Here is a 21204-nt window from a genome sequence, read left to right as displayed (position 1 = left end):
GAAAAACAACAACAACAAAAAGGCAGTATGGATGAAAAAAAAAGAGTACCACTCAACGAAAAAGACTCTGATGGTTGTTACACTCCGGTGGCACAGAGACAGAAAGAGGTAATTGACCTCTGGAAGGAGGTGCCTCTCTGTTTAATTTCCTGTAAACCTCTCTCTGTCTTCTCTTCTGAGACAAATTAGTAAACAATAATCACTTTTCTGTCTGCAGGGCTCAGAGGTCTCAGAATATTACTTTCTCCTTTTGCTAGTATAAACTCATTGGAAATTTGGTCACTGACCACAGAAACCACTTTGAAATAAATGTAAGTAAAATGTTTTAGAATATTTTATAGCAAAGTGAGAAATCCCCTGTTCCCTCCACTAAGCTAGTTGAGAAGATAACAGAGAATAATACACTAATATATGGTCTCTTTCTGTGTTTATACCTAATGAGAATGTATCATAGGCTTTGGTTGTTTTCAACCTCTCTCTCTCTCTCTCTTTCACACACACACACACACACACACGTACGTTTGCCTGAGACAACAGAATGGAATGGATAATAAAGGAGAGATTCAGGTAGGTACTAATGTGACCATTTTCTTCATCTAAATTATAACCTGAAATGTAGCACAAGTGCCTTTATTTCATTGGATTTATCCAATTAATCATGAGTATTTAAAGACAACACTCTAAGTAGGTTTTTTCTCCATTAAAAATGTGAATTTCTCTATGTGAGGGTAAGTGGATATAAAAGTCATGACAGATGTGAAAAAGGTATCTTTCCAAGCACAATGCTGAACATATAAAAGGGGCTCATTGAATCCTTACTGAGTTAGACATCTTTCTTCTTCACTGATGTTAGAAAAAAAAAAAACACCTCCATTTGGTAAAACATGAAAGGGCAGAAAATCAGCCCAAAAAGAGGTGAAAATCTTCTGTACATCCCAGCTGGTTCTATTGTGAACTCCTAAAATAGGTAGAGAGCCATGTGAAGCACATGATGGGGTACAAACCTGACAGGCTGGATTCTGGGATACTTTCTTCCTCTTTTCAAGCATCCTTGGTCTGTTTTTTTTTTCTGGACAGAGATAGGGTCATCACAATTCAAGAATTAACACAAAAACAAAATAGAACAACAACAACAAAAGGTTTGCAAAGCCCATCCCATTGGTATACAAGAGTAATTTATTCAGTTTGGCTTCATTTAGCACCAGTGGGTCAAAAATCAATGATGTTTTGGTAAGTGGTAATATTTGAAGAAATGGAATGAAGAATGCATCTGAAGATAAATAGGAATTATAACCACAAAAAAGGAAGGGTACTTACAAACCAAAGGTATGTATGGAACACAGGAGAATAGGTGAGCTGCCAATGAAATGGGCTTATAATGACTCTTCCCCAACACAGCATCTGGAGGCTTCATAAAATCACTCTAACGGGTCAAGCATTGAAGGTCCTGAGAAGAATATTTTTTTAATAGTTGCATTGTAATTCATTTGGATTCATATAGCAAATAAACTACTCGGTCATTTAGAACAAATTTTTTTAAATACATACTAGGAAAATTTCAGTGGGCTAACTAGAAAGGAAAAAATAGCTTGGCTCACCGCCTAGAGGAAAAGATCTAATTCAGTGAGCATAGCAGGAACAGTCAATGTCAAAAAGGTCCTGTAGTACAGGTGGGACACTCTGAGAACGTGTCACCTATCCCTCCCAGTTTGTTTTGCCCACTTTGCCACTAAACTCATCTATGACACAGTAAGAACTCATAGGTACAAAAGATGGAAAAAGGATTGTGTGTTGACATCCAGGAGTTCTACTCAGACCCACCCAGGTAAACTGAACCCAAAGGTAATCCTTCCTCCGGCTCACCTCTTCGGCATGCTTGCTAACTCTGGTTCGTATACTCCTATAACTTATAGTGTGACTCTGATTGTTCCTGTAACTTTCCTGGAGCAATGTTCATGCCACCACATCAGAACAGAACAGAATGAAAAGCCCATGTTTGCTGGACTGCATGACCCCTTTTCTGGTCAGACTATCCCTTCAGATTGAAGGCTTTGGAGATATGCCAGAGGCAAGTGGAATTCCCAAACCTTTAGTCTTGTATAATTATTCTCCTCCACATATTTTGGAAACTGCTGAACCCTCTCTTATATGCTGCTGTGATTCAGAGGGTAAGTAATTGGGATATGAATACTGGCTATCTTTAGAGGAAAGCTCTTTGGATAAATGGAGAAAAACAGCATTATTCCTGTAAAATGCCAATTGACATAGCTTTTATAGATAAATATTCACTTTTCCTTTTGTGATGTGGAAACCTAACCTAATTTTGCTTCACAAACATCTCATTCTGGGGGAGGAAAGGATTTTTTTTTTTAATGAAACAATCATACATCCATAAGTACCTGGTGCTAAGATGAGCCTGAAGAAAATGTTAAAAGTATGATGAGTCATAAACTGACAGTAAAGAACCTGATTATTTGACATAAAACATTCTGCTAAAGATAAGATGTGAAATGTAAGGTCTGCTGGCTGGGAAGTGTCGAGTGTGCCTTTACATCATGCAGGCTTTAGGCATGGGTTTCTCTCTCACTCTCTCAGATCCACACGCTATGGGTTAAATCCATTTTCAGACAGGCTCTTCCAGCAACTACATACCTTGCATCCTCTCAGGTTTAATTATTTAAAACTAATATACTCTTTCCCCAGAAGTCCCCCCAAAATCTCACTGGCTCTAGTTGAAACATGAGACCATTGCTGGGCATTCACTTTAAATCTTCATGCCTTGAACTAGCAATGGAGCCCATCGCAAAGTACATGGACTGAGAATGGGAAATGAGTGGCTCCTTAGAGTGAAATTGAGGTCCTGTTACCAACAGCAGAGCAGATAGACGTGGAGTGTCAAATATATTTGACAATTTGACAATATATTTGCTAGATATTCTTCTACCATCAGATATAATTCATTAGTGTCTCGCCGTACCTGTTTGTCTTCTACTTGGTAGTTCTAATTTCTGCGGCTTTGAGGACACATAACACTCCTAAATACTTATCCCAGAGACAGAAAAACATAAGTCCATGCAAATACTTGTACAAAACTGTTCATAACAGCTAATTAGTAATATCTAAAGAGTGGATGCCACCCAATTCCCATTAATAGGTGAGTGGATAGACAAGTTATGGCATATCCATACAATGGAATACCACTGGACAATAAAAAAAATGAATCATTGATGCATGTAACAATGTGAATAAATTTCAAAATAATTGTGCTGAGTGAAAGAAGCTAGACAAAAAAAGAGTACATATTGGGTGATTCTATTTACATAAAAAGTCTAGAAAATGAAAACTAATCTATAATGACAGAAAGGAGATCAAGATCAGTAATTGCCTATAGAACAGTGGGAGTGGGGGTCAAGGCAGGGAGGGGCAAGATGGAAGGATTAGAGAGCTGCACAAGGAAGCATTGAGGGGGGAGTGACTGACATGTTCATCGTCTTGATCAAGAGTTGGCATTTTTTGCTGTAAAGGGCCAGATAGTAAATATTTTAGGCTTTGCAAACCATATAGTCTCTTACTCAACTCTGCCACTGCATCATCAAAACAGTTATAGATAAGAAGTAATTAAATGGGTGTGAGTGTGTACCAATAGAACTGTTTACAAAAATCAGGTGCAGTCTAATTGAGTGTGCAAGCCAATCCCTGCTCTTGGTTATGGTGATGGGTTCGAAAGTGTGTACATATAGCAAAACATCAAATTGTATACTTTTATTATATGCCTCCATAAAGTTATTAAATAATAAAAACAAGACAAACAACCTTAGCTTCCCCATCACAAAGTGGATAAAATCTAATCTTCTTACCATGGTATACAAGTCCCTCTATGAACTGGCCTCTATATTCCTCCCCTATCAGATTCATTGTCATTCCTGCTGGCATTTTTACTCTTTCAGTGCCAAACATACACATCATGCCATTTCACCTCTTTGCCTTTGCTCGAGCTTTCTCTCTGTCTTGAATGACCTACTCCTACCAACTGTAAGATTAAACTTGCGCGTGTACACTCTCAAGATGCATTCCTGCTTTCCTTATGATACCCCTACTGTTCCCTTTGCCTCATCTCTATGACTCCATAATAGCCTGTATATTTGTCTGTGTGTTCATGTGTATGTGTATACACCTACATATACATACACTCTTGCACGATTACATTGTTCCATAATTTTAACTATATAGCTGAAATTTTTCTCATATATTTAGAATTAAAATGTATTATTACCCCATGTCTGGATACTTGACTGAGCCCTCCCTGTGTCTATTACACCTATCACAGTGTCCGGCACATTTTTTAAAAAAGCAAATAAACCAATAAATCAGTATGGCAGCTCTTATTATAACTTTTTTACAGATAATGAAAGTGATGGTTAGAGAAGGTATATATATAGCCCATAGGCACATGGTTATAAATGGCCAATCTAGTACTGTGAAAGAGTTCCTCTGTATCTAATCTCAAATGCTTCCCACTAATCCTTGCAATTGTTTTTGCTTTGGTTTTTGGGGGGTTTGTTTTGTTCTGTTTTTTTGTTTTTTAGTTTTTGCTTTTTAATTGAAAGCTTAACTACATTTCACCCTGATGGTTTTATTTCTTTCTGGGGGTGCCACTGCTCTTCCTTCATCTCTTAGATACACCAAAATGAAGACTGCCACCAACATCTATATTTTCAACCTTGCTCTGGCAGATGCCCTAGCAACCAGTACCCTGCCCTTCCAGAGTGTCAATTACCTAATGGGAACATGGCCATTTGGAACCATCCTCTGCAAGATTGTGATCTCCATAGATTACTATAATATGTTCACCAGCATATTCACCCTCTGCACCATGAGCATTGATCGCTACATCGCAGTCTGCCATCCCGTCAAGGCCCTGGATTTCCGCACTCCCCGCAATGCCAAGATCGTCAACATCTGCAACTGGATCCTCTCTTCAGCCATTGGTCTGCCTGTGATGTTCATGGCAACAACGAAGTACCGGCAAGGTGAGTACGGCTGCAGGCCTGAGGGATAGAGAGAATATAGATAGATATGTTAGTGAAGTCATGAGCCAAGTAGAAATTATGGAGTGGTCCCATGCTGTAGACAAACAGTAATTTTAATGATTCTTTTTAGCAAAATAGTTTTGAATATTTTGAAATAGGAATTTTCCCCTATAATTTTAAGTCCAGTAAACATTTGAAAGAGAAGATAAACCATAATCTATCGATTCCTGATTTCTCTGCACTTACTTCATCAAAATGACAGGAAAATAAGAACACAGCTCTTTCAAGAGTAATTAGAGCTTAAACCCAAAGAACATTAAGTGGACGCTTGTTTTAAAATCTCAAGTGGCTGCCTACATGACAAATTTATCTTTTTAGACTTCACTTCAGAATGATAAATCACCCATCAAAAAGTGGAGTTAAGGGAATCCCCTGGTGGTCCAGTGGTTAGGACTCAGCACTTTCACTGCGGTGGTGGCCGGGTTGGGGAACTAAGATCTCGCAAGCCACATGGGTGGCCAAAAAAAAAAACCCAGAAAATAAAGTGAAGACATCCATTACCTGGAAACCCCTATAGAATCTTGACAGTGATTATATTTTTATATCAGCCTAGACCCCATAGAGGATCTAGCTCACGGTAAGAGATTCATAACTGTTGACTGAATGAAAGCTTAACGTCATCAAAGTGGAGAACCTAAATGACGTATCTGGAAAAAATAACTCTCCTGAAAATCAAGAGAGAACTGAATTTCTTCCATGGTTTCTTTAAATCTTCCTTTTCTGGCTTGTGTAGTAATAGCCAGAAGTTAACCCAGGTCAAGGTGATAAATTAGAGAGCAAAAGGGCAATCGTAACACCTCATGACATCATTAAAAGTTGCTGCTAGTTCTTCCTTATCATTCTTCTCTTCTAGGCTCCATAGATTGTACACTAACATTTTCTCACCCAACCTGGTACTGGGAGAACCTGCTGAAAATCTGTGTTTTCATCTTTGCTTTCATCATGCCTGTCCTCGTCATTACGGTGTGTTACGGACTGATGATCTTACGCCTCAAGAGCGTCCGCATGCTCTCTGGCTCCAAAGAAAAGGATCGGAACCTGCGAAGAATCACCAGGATGGTGCTGGTGGTTGTGGCTGTGTTCATCGTCTGCTGGACCCCCATTCACATTTATGTCATCGTCAAAGCCTTGATCACAATCCCAGAAACTACTTTCCAGACTGTTTCATGGCACTTCTGCATTGCTCTCGGTTACACAAACAGCTGCCTGAACCCGGTCCTTTATGCATTTCTGGATGAAAACTTCAAACGATGCTTCAGAGAGTTCTGCATCCCAACTTCCTCCACCATTGAGCAGCAAAACTCCACTAGAATACGTCAGAACACCAGAGACCACCCCTCCACGGCCAACACAGTGGATAGGACTAACCATCAGGTAGGCAGCTTCTAGGATTGGGTGTACCTCCTGGGGATGACAGAAAAGTTATAGAGCTTCTTAAAAGCCAAGATTTGAATCCACTGGAAAAGGATGAGTAACCAGGGGATTGAGGCTGAGCTCTATGTATTTTGTACATATGCATTCAGATATAGAGACATTCCAATCAGATATCCATAAATCTACTAAAAATCTACTATCTTCACAGCCTTTGCTTCTATGCAAAATTAATGACTTCAGCACATTGTGGAAGTGATCTTAATCTAGAATTCTTCTCATTCCCCCCAATGTTAGGTGTTTCATGCATATCACTCCAATGTCCCTGTCACTTCTCAAAAGCCAGTCCTGCTCTGGATCTGTGGTTACAGAGAAAGTGTCAGCACTTTGTCCACTGTAGTGATGGGTGATGATGTTCCCAGCAACTCACTGTCACACCAAAGGAGAAAAGAGGATTCAATGGCCCGTCCTTAACTTGGTTGAGTCACTGATTTATAAATTTTTTTACCTGAACTCTAGAGAAAACATCAAACTTATTACTTAATTATTAGAAGTAAATTAGTTTTGCAACAGTCATCATACCAGTTGAGGTTATAATGAGGAGTGACTATCTGTTGGAAGATATATCCCTATGCACAGAAGAGTACAGATGGGAGCCTGCACAGAAGATGCAAGGTTTACACACAGCAGAATAATCACATGAGAAATCAAAAAGGAGGAAAGAGAAAAAAAATCTGTCTCTAAGTTAATATCGCCTTGTTAAGCCACTGGTTTGGAAATTTTGGAGTCTGGCCTGTAAAGTAAATCAGTCACTGAATTATTAAAATTAACTTAAGTAAGTAAATTTCTGAATGATGGTACCAGCATCCAAAAATCACAGCCTGTGGAATTTTATAACACAGAACTCAAATTCAAACTCCCTGTTAAAGTAAATCCTCATGTCAGAATCTTAGGTAAAGTTTCTAGGGTCAGGGAGCAGAACAGTGGGGACAGATGTCTCCCTAAAAATCATCAGGAAGTCAAGTCGCGGAGCCAGAGAGAGAGCCTGGTTCCCTTAGGATGCAGCTGCTTCCTCTCTGCTTCCTGTTCCCCACTCCTCGCTGTCCCTTGTGACGGCCACTACTGCCACCCAACCCACCCAACCCAGCCCAATTAGAAGGGCTCACCCCTTCTAATTGACCACAGGACCAATGTAATATGGCCCAGAAGGATCTGGCATGGCGACATGAATCCTCATACTCTTGATATTAAATAATGTTAAAATGAACCCAGGAACTCGCAAGCCCTGGGGAGCATGAGGTAATGATGGCAGGCCTATTTCCAACCAAAGGGAAATTATTAACTTATTATGTCTCACTTCTAATTCCATTTCAGAAACAAAAGCCAGAAAGAACAGTTTTTCTACTCTGCTTCTTTAATTTTTTTTTTTTCACATCAAGACCTCTAAGCCTGCTCCTTTTACTAAGCAGCTCTCCTTCTCAGTGATTCTGGAAATCTTGTGAATAACTTAAAGAGGGTAGGAATTTAAATAGATTTTTCTCTAACTTGAAGATAATACGTTAAAGAATGCAACTTAAAACCCTCAGTCCTAAACTAAGGTTAAAATATTTACCATTGGAGCAAAACGATGGCCATTGTAAAGGATTCGTTCTCTCTCCTTAAGCACCTGTTTATACCCTCCCTCTCCTTTCAGGCACTTTGGGGAGTGGCTGCTGGTATTGTACCCTGTACCACTGCCGAGGTCTCTTGTCATATCTGATCCTCTCAGAACCCTTCACCTGCCTTGCTTTCCTGGAAGTACAGCTCCCAGCTTGTCTGGTGGAGTGTTTTTCCTGAGTTCAGCATGAGTGTCCTTCAGCTGCCCCGACACTGCCCTTGACTCCCCTCCAAATCCAGCAGTTTCACAGCCACATGTGTGGTTCTTGCACAGCCAGAGAGAGGAGAAAGGAAGCTAACTGGGGAAGCTCTGGTCTAAGTAACTAAAAGGTTTGCTTTAAAAATACATCCAAATGGAGCTTATCTTCATTGCTGCCTCTGTGAAGCAGCATCAGTGTCAGATAACAGCAGAAACACATTAGCCCTGGAATTGGCTGCTTTCCCAAAACGCCCAGCTGGGAGAGCTGGACACAGAAGAGTGGATGCCAGGAAAAGAGGAAAAGACACTGACATATTTGAAAATTAAGATAAATCAAATATCCCTTTCACTAATCTCCACTGAGGTGTCATCATTAGAATCAAGGCAGTTACACACAGACATCTGGAACAATACGTAAGTCTTTGGTGATCTTTTCACTAATATATCAAAATAATAAAATTATTTGGGGGAAAAATTGGAGACTTTACGGCTGTGTCTATAGGTCATTGATTCGTTTACAAATTCAGTATCTGACAGGGAGGTGTTATTTTCTTTTTTTCTGTTTTTTTTAAGTCATGAACCGTCATGTTAGGAAACAAAGCTAATTGGATTTGCATTAACTGTTTAACTGCTGTCTGTACCATTGTAGATGTTTATGTCCTACCTATCTATGTATTTGTATTTTCTCCAAGAAATATGTTGTACTGTATGTGTCACATGTCAAGCACATTAGTCAACTTCATATTCTGCAGATCAGAGATCCAATATCAAACCTTCCCAGGGTGTCTGTATTCTGAAACTGTACACTGAGATCATGTCCATGCAACGCAAAGTCAAGTGGAGAGTTGGCAGTTATCAAGGTAATTTGATCATATAAGAAAATTATGTGCCCAAGATAAACTTTGAGTCATACTTACATAGCTAAGGGCTACTTGGTCAGCTTTTGCTGCATAAAAAATCATTCCAAAATTTAATGGCTGAAAGCAACCATTTATTTAGTTTACAATTCTATAGATCAGTAATTTGGGCTGGGCTGGGCTGGGCTGGGCTAGACAGTTCTTCCAGTCTTAGCTGGGCTCACTCTGTGGTGAGCTGCCCTATCGGCTGTCAGCCAGCTGATCTAAGGTGGCCATAGCAAGAATGGCTAGCTCCTCATGGATCCTCATCTTCCATCATCTGTGTCAGCCCAGGCTTGTTCTCATGGCCATCACAGGTTCTAGGTTCAAAGGGTGGGAAAACAGACTCCACCTATTGATGGAGCTGCAGTCACATTGCAAAGGGGTGTGAATGTAGGGAGGGAAGTCATTGTGGCCTCTTTTGCTAACCATCTACAGTAGGCACATGGTGCATGGGACAAGTTAGCCTTAGCTCCCTGAGAGCACAAATTATATCTGTCTTGCTCCTTCTTGTATCTCCAGTATCTGCCTAGCACAGTAAAGTGTACTCCAAAAACATCTGTTGAATAAATGAATGATTGAATAAATATCTTTTGATATTTCAGGAGATCTGGAGGGGGTAGGAGCGACCCCTTTCTTGCAATTGATTGACAAGCTAAAGGATTGTGTAATACCCTGACATTATTTCAGGCTCACCCTTCAGTAAAAAAAATATTCACAGGAGGGATTCTTTATTTTTTCTCTCCAGCCTTTAGTCCTCTGATCCAAAGTTACACTTTTCAAAAATTTTCTTACATTGGTGCTTGCCTTCTAATTTTATTTTTAATAAGTGTTATTGATAAGGGGGTCAAGAACCAGACTCAGTGCCCTAAAGAGCTCATACCCTGGCTTAATGTGAAAAAAAAAAAAAAAAAAAGATGGTCTCATATTCTATTATGCATTCCAGGGTCCAGCATACTGCTCCAGCTGTAGTGTTCCATGCCTGATTTATGTTCAGCTTGTTGTCTTTATGTCTTCTAGATCTTTGGTAGGTAGACTTAGGCAAAGGCATTCATTTTCCATCTGCTCTCAATGCAACTTAATTTCTTTGTACCCTGTTGTTGTCCTCATTCGGTTCCACTTGGCTTCAAAACACTTCCATCATTTGCTCAAATCAGTCCAGGTCCAACTCAGACCTGAGATGCTGGCCTGCCTTCACTGCTTGGTTTCCACCCTGATCACATTCTCTAATGTATTTTTAGTTTTGACACCTAGATTATTTTTTAATGTATAACATTATATGGGAAAAGAAAACTCTGTTATGTCAGTTAGATTATTATTTAAAGAGTTTGCATTAACTATAACCATAATAATAATGCTATCTTTCCCTTATATGATAGCATGAAGATTAAAAAGTGCTTTTATCACATCAGCTTCCTATAGTAACCCTAATGGGTAAACATGAAAAAAAAAATGTTCAGGGAGGTTAAATGATTATACAAGATCAAACCACCAGTAAGAGGCAGAACCCAGACAAATATCTAGACTTCTCATATTAATCCAAAACTTTTCTCTGCTATCCCACAAAATACCACTTTGCACTCAAATATTAGTATATGGTCTCAGGCAGAGGATCTCAGGCTTTACAGTGAGCTCCAGAAAGTGTAACTTTTGAGGAACTCTAAGAAATCTGGTTCACTGAGTCAAAGTAGGGTCCAATAATCTGAATTTTGAACAAAACACTAAACTGAAAGCTGATTTAAAAGGTAACTTCATCCAAACACTACCAAAGTTACTGTTTTGTCTAACCTGAGTAACCCATTTGGTCAAGCTGATTGATACTAATTTTTTTCACCAAATGAATGTTGTGTTTAGCAAAATAATGTAGTTATCTTGTGACAAAGCCTTAACTTTCTAATATATCAATCAGTGAGTCTTATAGAACAAAGTAATATAACAATGATAAAGCTAACATTATGGTACCTCCTGCTAACTCCACATCAATATGGCAAGCCCATTCCTAAACCCTTAGGTTACTATTTTTTAAGCAGCTTCTTGACATTTTGATCAAAGTAGCAGGTCAAGAAATGAGGAGATGCTTTGCATTTGCGTTAACTAAAAAACTATATTATCCCCAGCTAAACTAAAAGCAGAAGCCTAATTTGTCAAATCACTCTCAAAAGTTGGCTCTCGACTTTTTTACAAGACATCTGTGGAGAACCAATTTGAGAAGGAAAAGCATTTCAATTCCATGACAAAAGTCCCAAATGAGGATAGCTCACAAAATTACCAGGTTTGACCACATTAATGCATATGTTGTGAATGAGGCCAAAGTGGCTATTCTTTCAATTCTTTGGTTTAAAAAGAAAACAGTTCCAGTTAAGAGAGTGTGTGTGTGTGTGTGTGTGTGTGTGAGAGAGAGAGAGAGAGAGAGAGAGAGAGAGAGAGAGAGAGAGAGCATACACATGCATGATATAGGCATGCTTCTATGCATGTGCAGCACTAGAGTATATCTAAGTTTAAAATGAATTATCCCTTTCATAAATATAGCAGAAGAGCTTAATATGTTTCTGTAAATTGGCTACAATCTGGGATGAGAAAATATTGTTTACTTGGAAATATGTTTATTGCCACAAAATATTTGACTATTAGTAATAACAGACCTAAATAGACATTTCTCCAAAGAAGACATACAGATGGCCAACAGGCACATGGAAAGATGCTCAATATCACTAACTATTAGAGAAATGCAAATTAAAGCAACAATGAGGTATCATCTCATACAAGCCAGGATGACCATCATTAAAATGTCTACAAATAATAAATGCTGGAGAGGGTGTGGAAAAAAAGGAACCTTCCTGCACTGTTGGTGGGAATGTAAAATGGTGCAGCCACTATGGAGAACAGTATAGAGTTTCCTTAAAAAACTAAAAGTAGAGTTACCATATGATCCTGCAATCCCATTCCTGGGCATATATCCAGACAAAACTCTAATTCGAAAAGATACGTGCACCCCAATGTTCACTGCAACACTATTTACAACAGCCAAGACATGGAAGCAACCTAAATGTCCATGGACAGAGCAATGGATAAAGAAGATGTGGTACATATATACTATGGAATATTACTCAGCCAGAGAAAAGAATGAAATAACGCCATTTGCAGCATGGGCCTAGAGATTACCATGCTAAGTAAAGTCAGTCAGAAAGAGAAAGACAAATACCATGTGATATCACTTATGTGTGGAATCTAAAAATATGATACCAATGAACTTATTTCCAAAACAGAAACAGACTCAGACATAGAAAGCAAACTTATCGTTACCAAAGGGTTTAATGGGAGGGAGGAGATAAATTAGGAGTTTGGGATTAACATACACACGTTACTATATATAAAATAGGTAAACAAGAAGACCTATTGTATAACACAGGAAACTATATTCAATATCCTGTAATAACCTATAATGGAAAAGAATTTGAAAAAGAATATATATATATACATATAGCTGAATCACTTTGCTGCACACTTAAAACTAACACAAAATTGTAAATTAACTATACTTCAATAAAAAATGGTTAAAAAAAGGAATTACAATATTTGCATTGAATAAATATAGGTTTATGTAAAAAAAAAGACTTTAGTAATAACATTTATTGACTGGTTTGTATCCAGTATATCTTATTTAATCATATGAGGTGTGGATTATCTCTGCAGTTGAGGAAACCAATGCTTAAGGAATTAACTTGCCTAAGGTCATAGGTAAAGGGCAGTGGCTGAGGAATGAACCCAGTTGAATTTGACATTATAACCCAGACTTTTAATTAATGTGCCCTACTATCCCCCAGTCTGGTTTTCACTACGCTCAGTGGTGTCTCCTAGAACTAAATTTTAACATTTATATACTGACAGTTTGAATGCCATAAGGCCTTTATATGGGCTTGTTTAGATGTATTCTTGGTGTATTTGCATATCTGTATATAAAAGTAAACACATAGATTAATGACTATCACGGGGAATTAGAAATCCAATAATGGGGATCGTGGTTACCATTATATGAGCTCAAATTATTTGGCTAAAATCTTTTGCTGTCAGTAAAGTCATATTGACTCTTACTGAATGATAGAATTTTCTTTTCCACAGTTAAAATTTTTGATTAACGTCAGAGAAGTTCATTTAATATTTTCATAAACTGACTTTAGGATTGTGAGTCCAATCACATCTATCCTACTAGAGAAGGCAGCTTGGCGGGCTGGTGGTGCCAGAGGAACCAGGACAGGGAGTCAGTTGAATGTTCTAGTTGTCGTGCTGCCCCTGACCAGCATGTGATGGAGGAAACCCTTCATCTTGCAAGAACTCAGTCTTTTCAGCTATCACCTTGGTGGGCTGATTGATACTTCTGGTGGGCAGAAGATTGTTCTGTACAGCAGAACAGTACAGTGGACACTGATATATGAATTAGCTAGAGTTCTTCCTGACTGAATACTATGAACTTTTAGGGAGGTTGAGTTTTAAAGATTGGATTAACTAATATAATTACTGCAGCATTTTCTTGTGCTTGTTATTCCAATTAATGTAACTAACTGATAAAATATGGCAACACACTTTTCTTTAAAAAATTAACTCAAAATGATGTGTCATTAATTTGGCAACCTTAAGTGGTAAATTGCTATTTTATAAACATTTATCATGAAAAAGTCCTTACATTGAGATTTAGTGCATTGGAACGTGTTGATCTTATTTTCTTTTTTTTAAACTTTTTATTTTATATTGGAGTATAGTTGATTAACAATGTTATGTTAGTTTCAGTTGTACAACAAAGTGATTCAGTTATACATATAAATGTATCTATTCTTTTTAGCTTTGGGAGTCAGCTATGAGAGGCAGATTCTTTTCTCTTTTAACTTTCTACAACACATGTATTCTTACTTCTACGTTTATGAATTTGAAATTCAGTTTTATAGTATTTTTTGCTTTTATATTTTTTTCCTCACTTCAAACAACGTTATCATTGGAATGAAGATGACCAACCACTAACTTCTGAATATCATTCTGATGTGGTTATCTTTTGGTCAGTTGCAATAAATATTTACAAATCGCTACAATTTTTTTAAAATTATAAAATTATTTTGGGGGTGACGTTGTGAGAACTACAACTTTCTAGAATAAAATGTCTTAATATTTCCTTTTTGATTATTATCACCCTGGAAATCAAGAACCTAGAGCCATAACTTTTGCCTGCCTTCTCCCTTTACACTCAAGAATTTCTTTCTTATATAGTAGAGTTCCTAGCTTTGAAATGAGTAGAAATTTTTCACGATGAAAAGAAATATTAGAACCGTATTGTCTATGATTTATACTTTTACTGCAATAAAATAACATATATATAAAATAATAAAATACCATATAGTATAACATACCAATACCAATAAAATACCATATAAATAGAATACTATATATATATATACATACACACACACACATATATATACACACACACACATATGGTGTGGGTAAGTGGAGGCTAGAAACAGGATTTATTCTGAGTGCTAAAAAATTGTAATAGTACTTTTCAAAACGTGAATGGCATTCCTGATACATATCCAAAAGATTATAATGCCAGCTTTCAAGACCCCATGTGAGTTTGGTCATCCCCATTGCCAATGATGTATGCAGAAGGAATGCATATCTGGCAATGTAAATATTAACCATACCTGGGTGGGAGATTAGTATGAATTTAATTTAGTGCTTGTTGCTTCACTGTGAATCAAAGGAAATGAACAACTTTTTCTTTCTATAACACCTGCCTTATTAGGAACACATGCAAATAACTAGCCTGATAAATTAGTTCCATGTAATTACAAATATCAAATAAATATAAGCTGAAAGTTTCACTATAATTTAAAATAATGGTCCCCTTGGTCCAAGAATGAGAATGAATATGTAGAAAAAGAATTTGTCTGTGTAGAGTGCAGTATTTATTAGGAAGGAAGAAAGGAAGGAAGGGAGAGAAAAAAGCTGACACAGAATATATTTTGTGTTGGAAATTAGTCACATTCTTCCTACTATTCTGTTTTCCATATAGACAACAGAAATTCAGGGATACTGGAAATCTACAAAATCTATCAAGCCCTACTTATTTCCTTTTTTTCCTACATACATTATCAAATCTTCATAAAGATTAAAAAATACTATATATAAAATATATATATGATCCAGAGTCCCATATGATATGTCTAAGTCCCTTAAAGCACAAGAAATGAATAAAATTTTTCTTGTGATAAAATAGGTACCTCTAAGACATCTGATATGAAAGCAAAAAAATAAAGCCTATGGAAATTGACATTAATAAATAAGAATATCTTAAGAAAAGTCAAATTACTAAAAATAAACTTAACAATGAGAAAATTCAGTGAATAGTGGATGTGAAATAGAATATGGCCATTCTATGTTTCACAATGCAATCACCAACTTAATCCATCCCATAATTTAACAACTTAGCAAAAATATCTCACTCTTGTTGTTCTTACTTTTTCTCTGACATGTCAGCTAACATGTTCTTATACTCAGAAATCCTCAAATATAGTTACATGTGAGCTCATTCAAATTCAAAACATCAACTTTTAAAAAGTGCTGTCTTCGAGATACTCTTTGGAAACAGACGAGATACATGCCACTCCTAGAACCTTAAAATGCTGCAGATAGAGGCTTGCAGAATGGCTAGTATGCCCTTTAACAACTGAAGATTTTTCTGGTTATTTCAGAAATTCAGTGGAACAAATAACCTTTCAAATGGCTACACTGTAAGTAAATATCAACATCTAAATCCCAATAATGCGATTGGATTTATCAAGAAGATGAAAAATATTCACAGTTCTAGAATATTGGAACTGAAAAAGTATATAGATCATCTAATCCAAACCGCCTGATGTTATAAATGGAGAAATTGTAGGCCAGAAATATATTTTTTTATTGTATGCTTTTTTCCAAATATAAAATATATAATTGTGAGAGTCTTTTCAAATACCTAGTTTCCAAATAGAGTTTTTAAAAATTGTGACTAAAGAAAAAGATAGATAATTATATTTTATGTAAACTCTACTATGTGTAAATTTAATTTAGAATACCAGCAGATAAAGGGAAACTTTATAATTAAATAAGAATAGCAAATATAATATAAAATCTTAAATATAATATAATATAATATAAATATAATATAAAATCTTAAAAATTTAGATGACTCATTTATTTGGCCAGATCCTACCATTGACCAGCTGAATTTCCCTGTGGAATTTCCTGAGACTGTCTATATTTCAATGTCCTTACATGTAAGAATGGTCGTAACTATAGTGTCTAACAGTTATTTTGATGTGAATGTGATGCATAATTAGCCATGTAAAATACATAGCACAGTGCCAGGAAACTGGCTAGTAATACTAGTGTAAGCCACTTAGTGAGGTTTTACTGTTTTCACCTCCTCTATTCTCTTTCCCCCAAGAAGTTGAATTATAGCTCTTGTAATGCAAAGTTTAAAGGAATGAACTAATGCTGCTAAAAGGGATCGTAAAGTTGGTCTATCCCAACATTTCTCAACCTTGGCTCTAGTGACATTTTGGGCCAGATAATTCTCTGTTGTGAGGGGATGCACATTGCAGGATATCTAGCAGCATCCCTGTCTTCTACCCACTAGACGCCAGTATCACCCACCCATCCCCAGTTGTGACAGCCAAAATGTCTCCAGACATTGCCCCCCCCGAGGAAAACAATCAGTTGAAAACCATTAGCGTAAATATCAGTTGAGAACCACTGATCTAAGCTGACCAATGATGTTTAATAGATGAAGAAACATCAAGGTCCAAATTAGTCATGTCCTTAAAGCACCACCTGAGAGTTGGAACTAGACCCCAGGTATTCTGACTTTAGACTAGATCTCCTCTGAAATATCACACTGATTTCTCAAACAAAGCTTTAGTCTGCACTGCTAACCAGTTGCAAAGAATAAGACTCAGTATTAATGGAAGACAAGAGAAAGCAAAATTCTTCAACGCTGATTTTATTTCAAGCTTCTCTTTCAGAGAAACGATCTTCAGCCTGAAACATTATTAAGAAAGAATTGAAGACCAGTAAAGGTGAAGATATTGTTAGAGAACATTCAGAAATGAGCTCGAATCTCTTGGAGATCTTAAAACACTAAGAGAACTTGTAAATGAAACACAATTAATGAAACACAAATCATAACTTCAAAGGCAAAGGAGTTATGAAAACTACAAAGACCACGTAGCTTTGTGCTAATTGTTTTAAGAACCTAGATCAGATTATTAAAGTGTATTTTGAGAGCACTTAGAAAGGAAGCAGTAACCTCTAGGAGGTGAGATAAGTTCTCAAGAATTAGTTACAAGACAAATTTTATTTTCTTAGAGGACAGAGAAATCAGGTACCCCAGTATCAATAGTGTTTTTGACAAGAGATTTGACAAACACTTGTTAATTTCTACACTTCTATCCTATATTGAATTATGATCGGAATGTAATGGTACAGCTTTGATTCCCACCTGAAGGGTCCCAATCAATGGAGAAATGCTCAATAACCTATGATCGGGTAAGGAGTCAAACATACTAGAAGAGCGAGAAAAAACTAAAACTATAGTAGTTACTAGAAGAAAAATTTTAGTCCAAAAATCCAATTATAGAAAGATAGAATGTGAGTGATAACAGATGTGCAAAAAGTCATAAAGATTTTATTTCATGAACCAACAATATGATATAGGCCATATCAACTCTTGCAATTATAGATAATCACATCAATAGAATTTTGGTTTCTAGAACCAAAGAAATATTAGCCTCACTCTAATAGACAACACACTTCAGGAATGAAATAAGCAAAATAGATTGTGTTCAGAGATGAACAACCAAGAAGGCAAAAGGAGTTAAAATTCCTTAATATGACAAATGGTTGAAATAAGTGCCCATGGTTACCTGGGAAATAGAACGCTCAAACGGCACAAGATAGTTGTCTTCATATACTTAAAGGGATGTGAGCAGGGAATTGGACTTACCAATACGACTCCAATAATTAAAGCCAACAGATGGAAGCTACAGGGAAAGGGATTGCAATACAACCAAAGAAAGGCTTTTCTAAGCTTTGAGACACTAGGATTCCCTTGTCACTGGAAGTCTTGAATGTCCAAACATCAGCATTTTGCCTACATAAAAGGGGATGTTACAAGAACTCAAGTGTTAAGATTTGATGTTTAGGGAATCAGAACAAGTGACTCTTTCATAAGTTTTTTTAGTTTTTTACAAGTTCCACTGAGTTCCTATAGAAAGTGCTAATATGTGGTCCGTTAAAAAATAGCTTTTAGACAAATGTTCAGAAACGTTGCATATCTTATTTTGGTCATGGGGACTGATACTTGGATTAGCATTTTAAAGGCTTTGAAAAGCCCTATTGGTATTCGTGTGTGTGTGTGTGTGTGTGTGTGTGTGCTGCATTTAGTCCTGTATATATACTTGCATCTAGTCCTTTAAGCTAAAGTTCTCAAATTTATCTGAGCACCGTCTCAGTTTTTCAAGAGACACGTAACATCTCACAGAATGGTTTCCGCTAAGCATTTCAAAAAGCCCACTGTAGATCATTAGTCCCAGTTATGGACAAATCTGTTCCAAATCCAATGCTTTACTAGAATAAATGGCAATGTCCCATAATTTCAGGCATTAACCAGGGTTCTAAAATTGATTATCAATCTCTTATTCTCACTCATTCAAAATATATGGCCTAAATACAAACAAGATATTGAAACTTCATATCTCTGAGAATAGAACAGACTGTGTTTTGTTTGGGTTTTCACTTTTGTTTGGCTGTGTTTTGAAGCCTGTCACTTTCTGGTTACAATCCTAAAGGAGGAAATCTTTTAAAAGTGATCAATTGTCAACTGTGAGAAGCGTGCCAAAGGCTAACTAATTACAATCTTTCTTGTGAAAGAATGCAAGATAGAAGCCAAGCCACCTGGGTTCTGGTGCCAGGCTGCTGATAACCAGCTGTGTGGACTTGGCATCCCATGCTAATGACTGCCAAGGGGATCTCTTCATAAGCAGGACTTTCCCAGCTTCTGTCGACGGCCAGTGAATTAGGGCTCATTTCTGGGCTTGATTAATTACCCCTATTCAGAGTCTGGGGGCTAGCTTCTCGTAGTAAACAACAAAAGTAACCACCAAAGCTTCCTTTTGTGAAAGAACTTATTATATTGAACAAAAAATTCATATTAAAAGCAGAAGGAAGCATATGGCATATTGAGTCTGGATCCTTTGAACTAGCAGATTATTCCACCTCTCCTTGAATTCTCCTTCACTGAAGTGTGACCCCTTGTTATACTCTAGATCCCAATATGTTTGATTCCGGCAATGGAACTTGGAAGAAGGGATGAGTTCTCCATTATTTAGGTATATGGAGACCTTTACCTATTAGTCATCCACTCCCAAAGTTTTTTGTGTGTGGCTCTGTTATTATGGCTTCTGTAATGAATGGGAATTTGAAGTCTATTACTGGCTGAAACACTAATCAGCTTCAGAGGGACCCAAGTCTGGTACTGGCTTCAACTGTAACTTTGGATGGCATCACAAATAGGACAGAGAAAATAGAAGTGGAAGAGAGTGCTGCAAAGAGCAAAAATAAAAATATTAAATGGGCTTTTCTCAACGGATACTCTTGGGCCTGTCACTTCCCCTCTCAAGACCTCTATTTCCTCCCATAGATTAATGAAATTGGAAAAGGCAATCTTTTAAACTCCTTCCAGGGATAGGAAGCACATGTCAATCATTGTATGGATAGAGATTAAAAGTGCTTTAAAGAAGCTTCAGTTTGAACCTTAAAGCTTTTCAAAACTTTATTTTTCAAAATAGGTTAAAAAATAGCCCAAGTGGATTTACTAGTTGGCTTTCTGGAAAAAATAACAGTTTAAGAAGCTCTTGAAAAAACTGGAAAGCTGATGGTAGATGAAAATATTTTATCTATGTCAAATGTTAAATTTACTGAATCTCTAATGGTACTGTGGTACTGTCAGGAAAGAAGCCCAGTCTTAGAAAATGGCAGGGAGTAGCAAGTTTCCAAAAGAGTTATCTCAGCCACTAAACAGTTCAGCTTGTTATGACTCTCTGGGTGCCAAAAATAGACAATGTGACCCAGTGGTTCAGAGAAAACAGTTTATTACAGCACAGCAAACAGTAGGAGCGTCAACACAGGAGTGCTGGTTCCCTTGCCCCCATGTCCCATGGAGTGACACAATAGACCCTGATTGTCACTATGCACACAGTTGATCGCACCACACGTGACAAGCCCAGAGCTAGCGCTTCACCACCTTTTGTAGCAAGCAGTGAACAAAGCAATCTTCCTCCCGTAAGAGCAAGGAATCGCACATTGGTCCTACTGTGGTCCTTATGTGATTTGGCAGTAAAGGGTCTTCCTTGACTCTGTGGCTATAGAAAGTACTTGGAGTCAGAAGATAGTAAGGCCTTGCAGCTCAGCTCAGTCAGCAAGAATGTACAGGGATGCCTGATGAGCTGCCTCCCACGGTAATGCACCTGTCAGCTCCACTTATTCTTGGCTCAATTCAATTTTCCTAGGATTACGCCGCCCCATCAGCAATTTGGATTAGACATACTGATAGAGGCTAGGACCCAATCTGTCCCATTTATCTCAATAAATACGTGATTAGGGTTATTGTCCATAGGATCCCTATCGAGAGGATCAGGTCAACCTGCACTTTTGACCTCAGCCATGTACTTCCAGACCACAGACTGAATTCATTAAGTCCCAGAGAGGGCTGACAGGTCTTACTGCAGATACTCATGTAGCTTCTTTCTCGTGATGTACATGGATTGCACCACGATATTGTTACGGATAGCATGGGTGCCAACACAACAGGCGTGGTTGGCGACCATACTTATCAGAATGTAGTCAAAGGCCAATCAGTGACTCAGTTACAGTCAGGGAGTTTAGCCTGGCCTGTTGCTTTCCTATG

The 21204-nt window shown here is 37.5% G+C and overlaps 1 protein-coding gene across 3 annotated transcripts in view; it reads left to right on the top strand.

Annotated features, from left to right (window-relative positions):
- OPRM1 (opioid receptor mu 1) overlaps window positions 1-21204 on the top strand; it is a 160323-nt gene that overhangs the window by 28405 nt on the left and 110714 nt on the right. Inside the window, exons 2-4 of one of the 3 annotated variants that reach the window (XM_067701724.1) lie at window positions 4678-5030; window positions 5944-6464; window positions 9069-9113. In XM_067701724.1, the coding sequence (XP_067557825.1) occupies window positions 4678-5030; window positions 5944-6464; window positions 9069-9113 (919 nt within the window). Of the gene's footprint in view, window positions 1-4677; window positions 5031-5943; window positions 6465-9068; window positions 9114-21204 lie in introns of those variants that run through there. The other 2 variants (XM_067701725.1, XM_067701726.1) reach the window with 2 other exon arrangements.

Source organism: Pseudorca crassidens, chromosome 13, assembly GCF_039906515.1.
Source record: "Pseudorca crassidens isolate mPseCra1 chromosome 13, mPseCra1.hap1, whole genome shotgun sequence".
In the NCBI taxonomy this organism is placed as follows: domain Eukaryota; kingdom Metazoa; phylum Chordata; class Mammalia; order Artiodactyla; family Delphinidae; genus Pseudorca; species Pseudorca crassidens.
The sequence above is the reverse complement of the archived record's forward strand: the minus strand, read 5'-3'. Positions and strand labels throughout refer to the sequence as shown.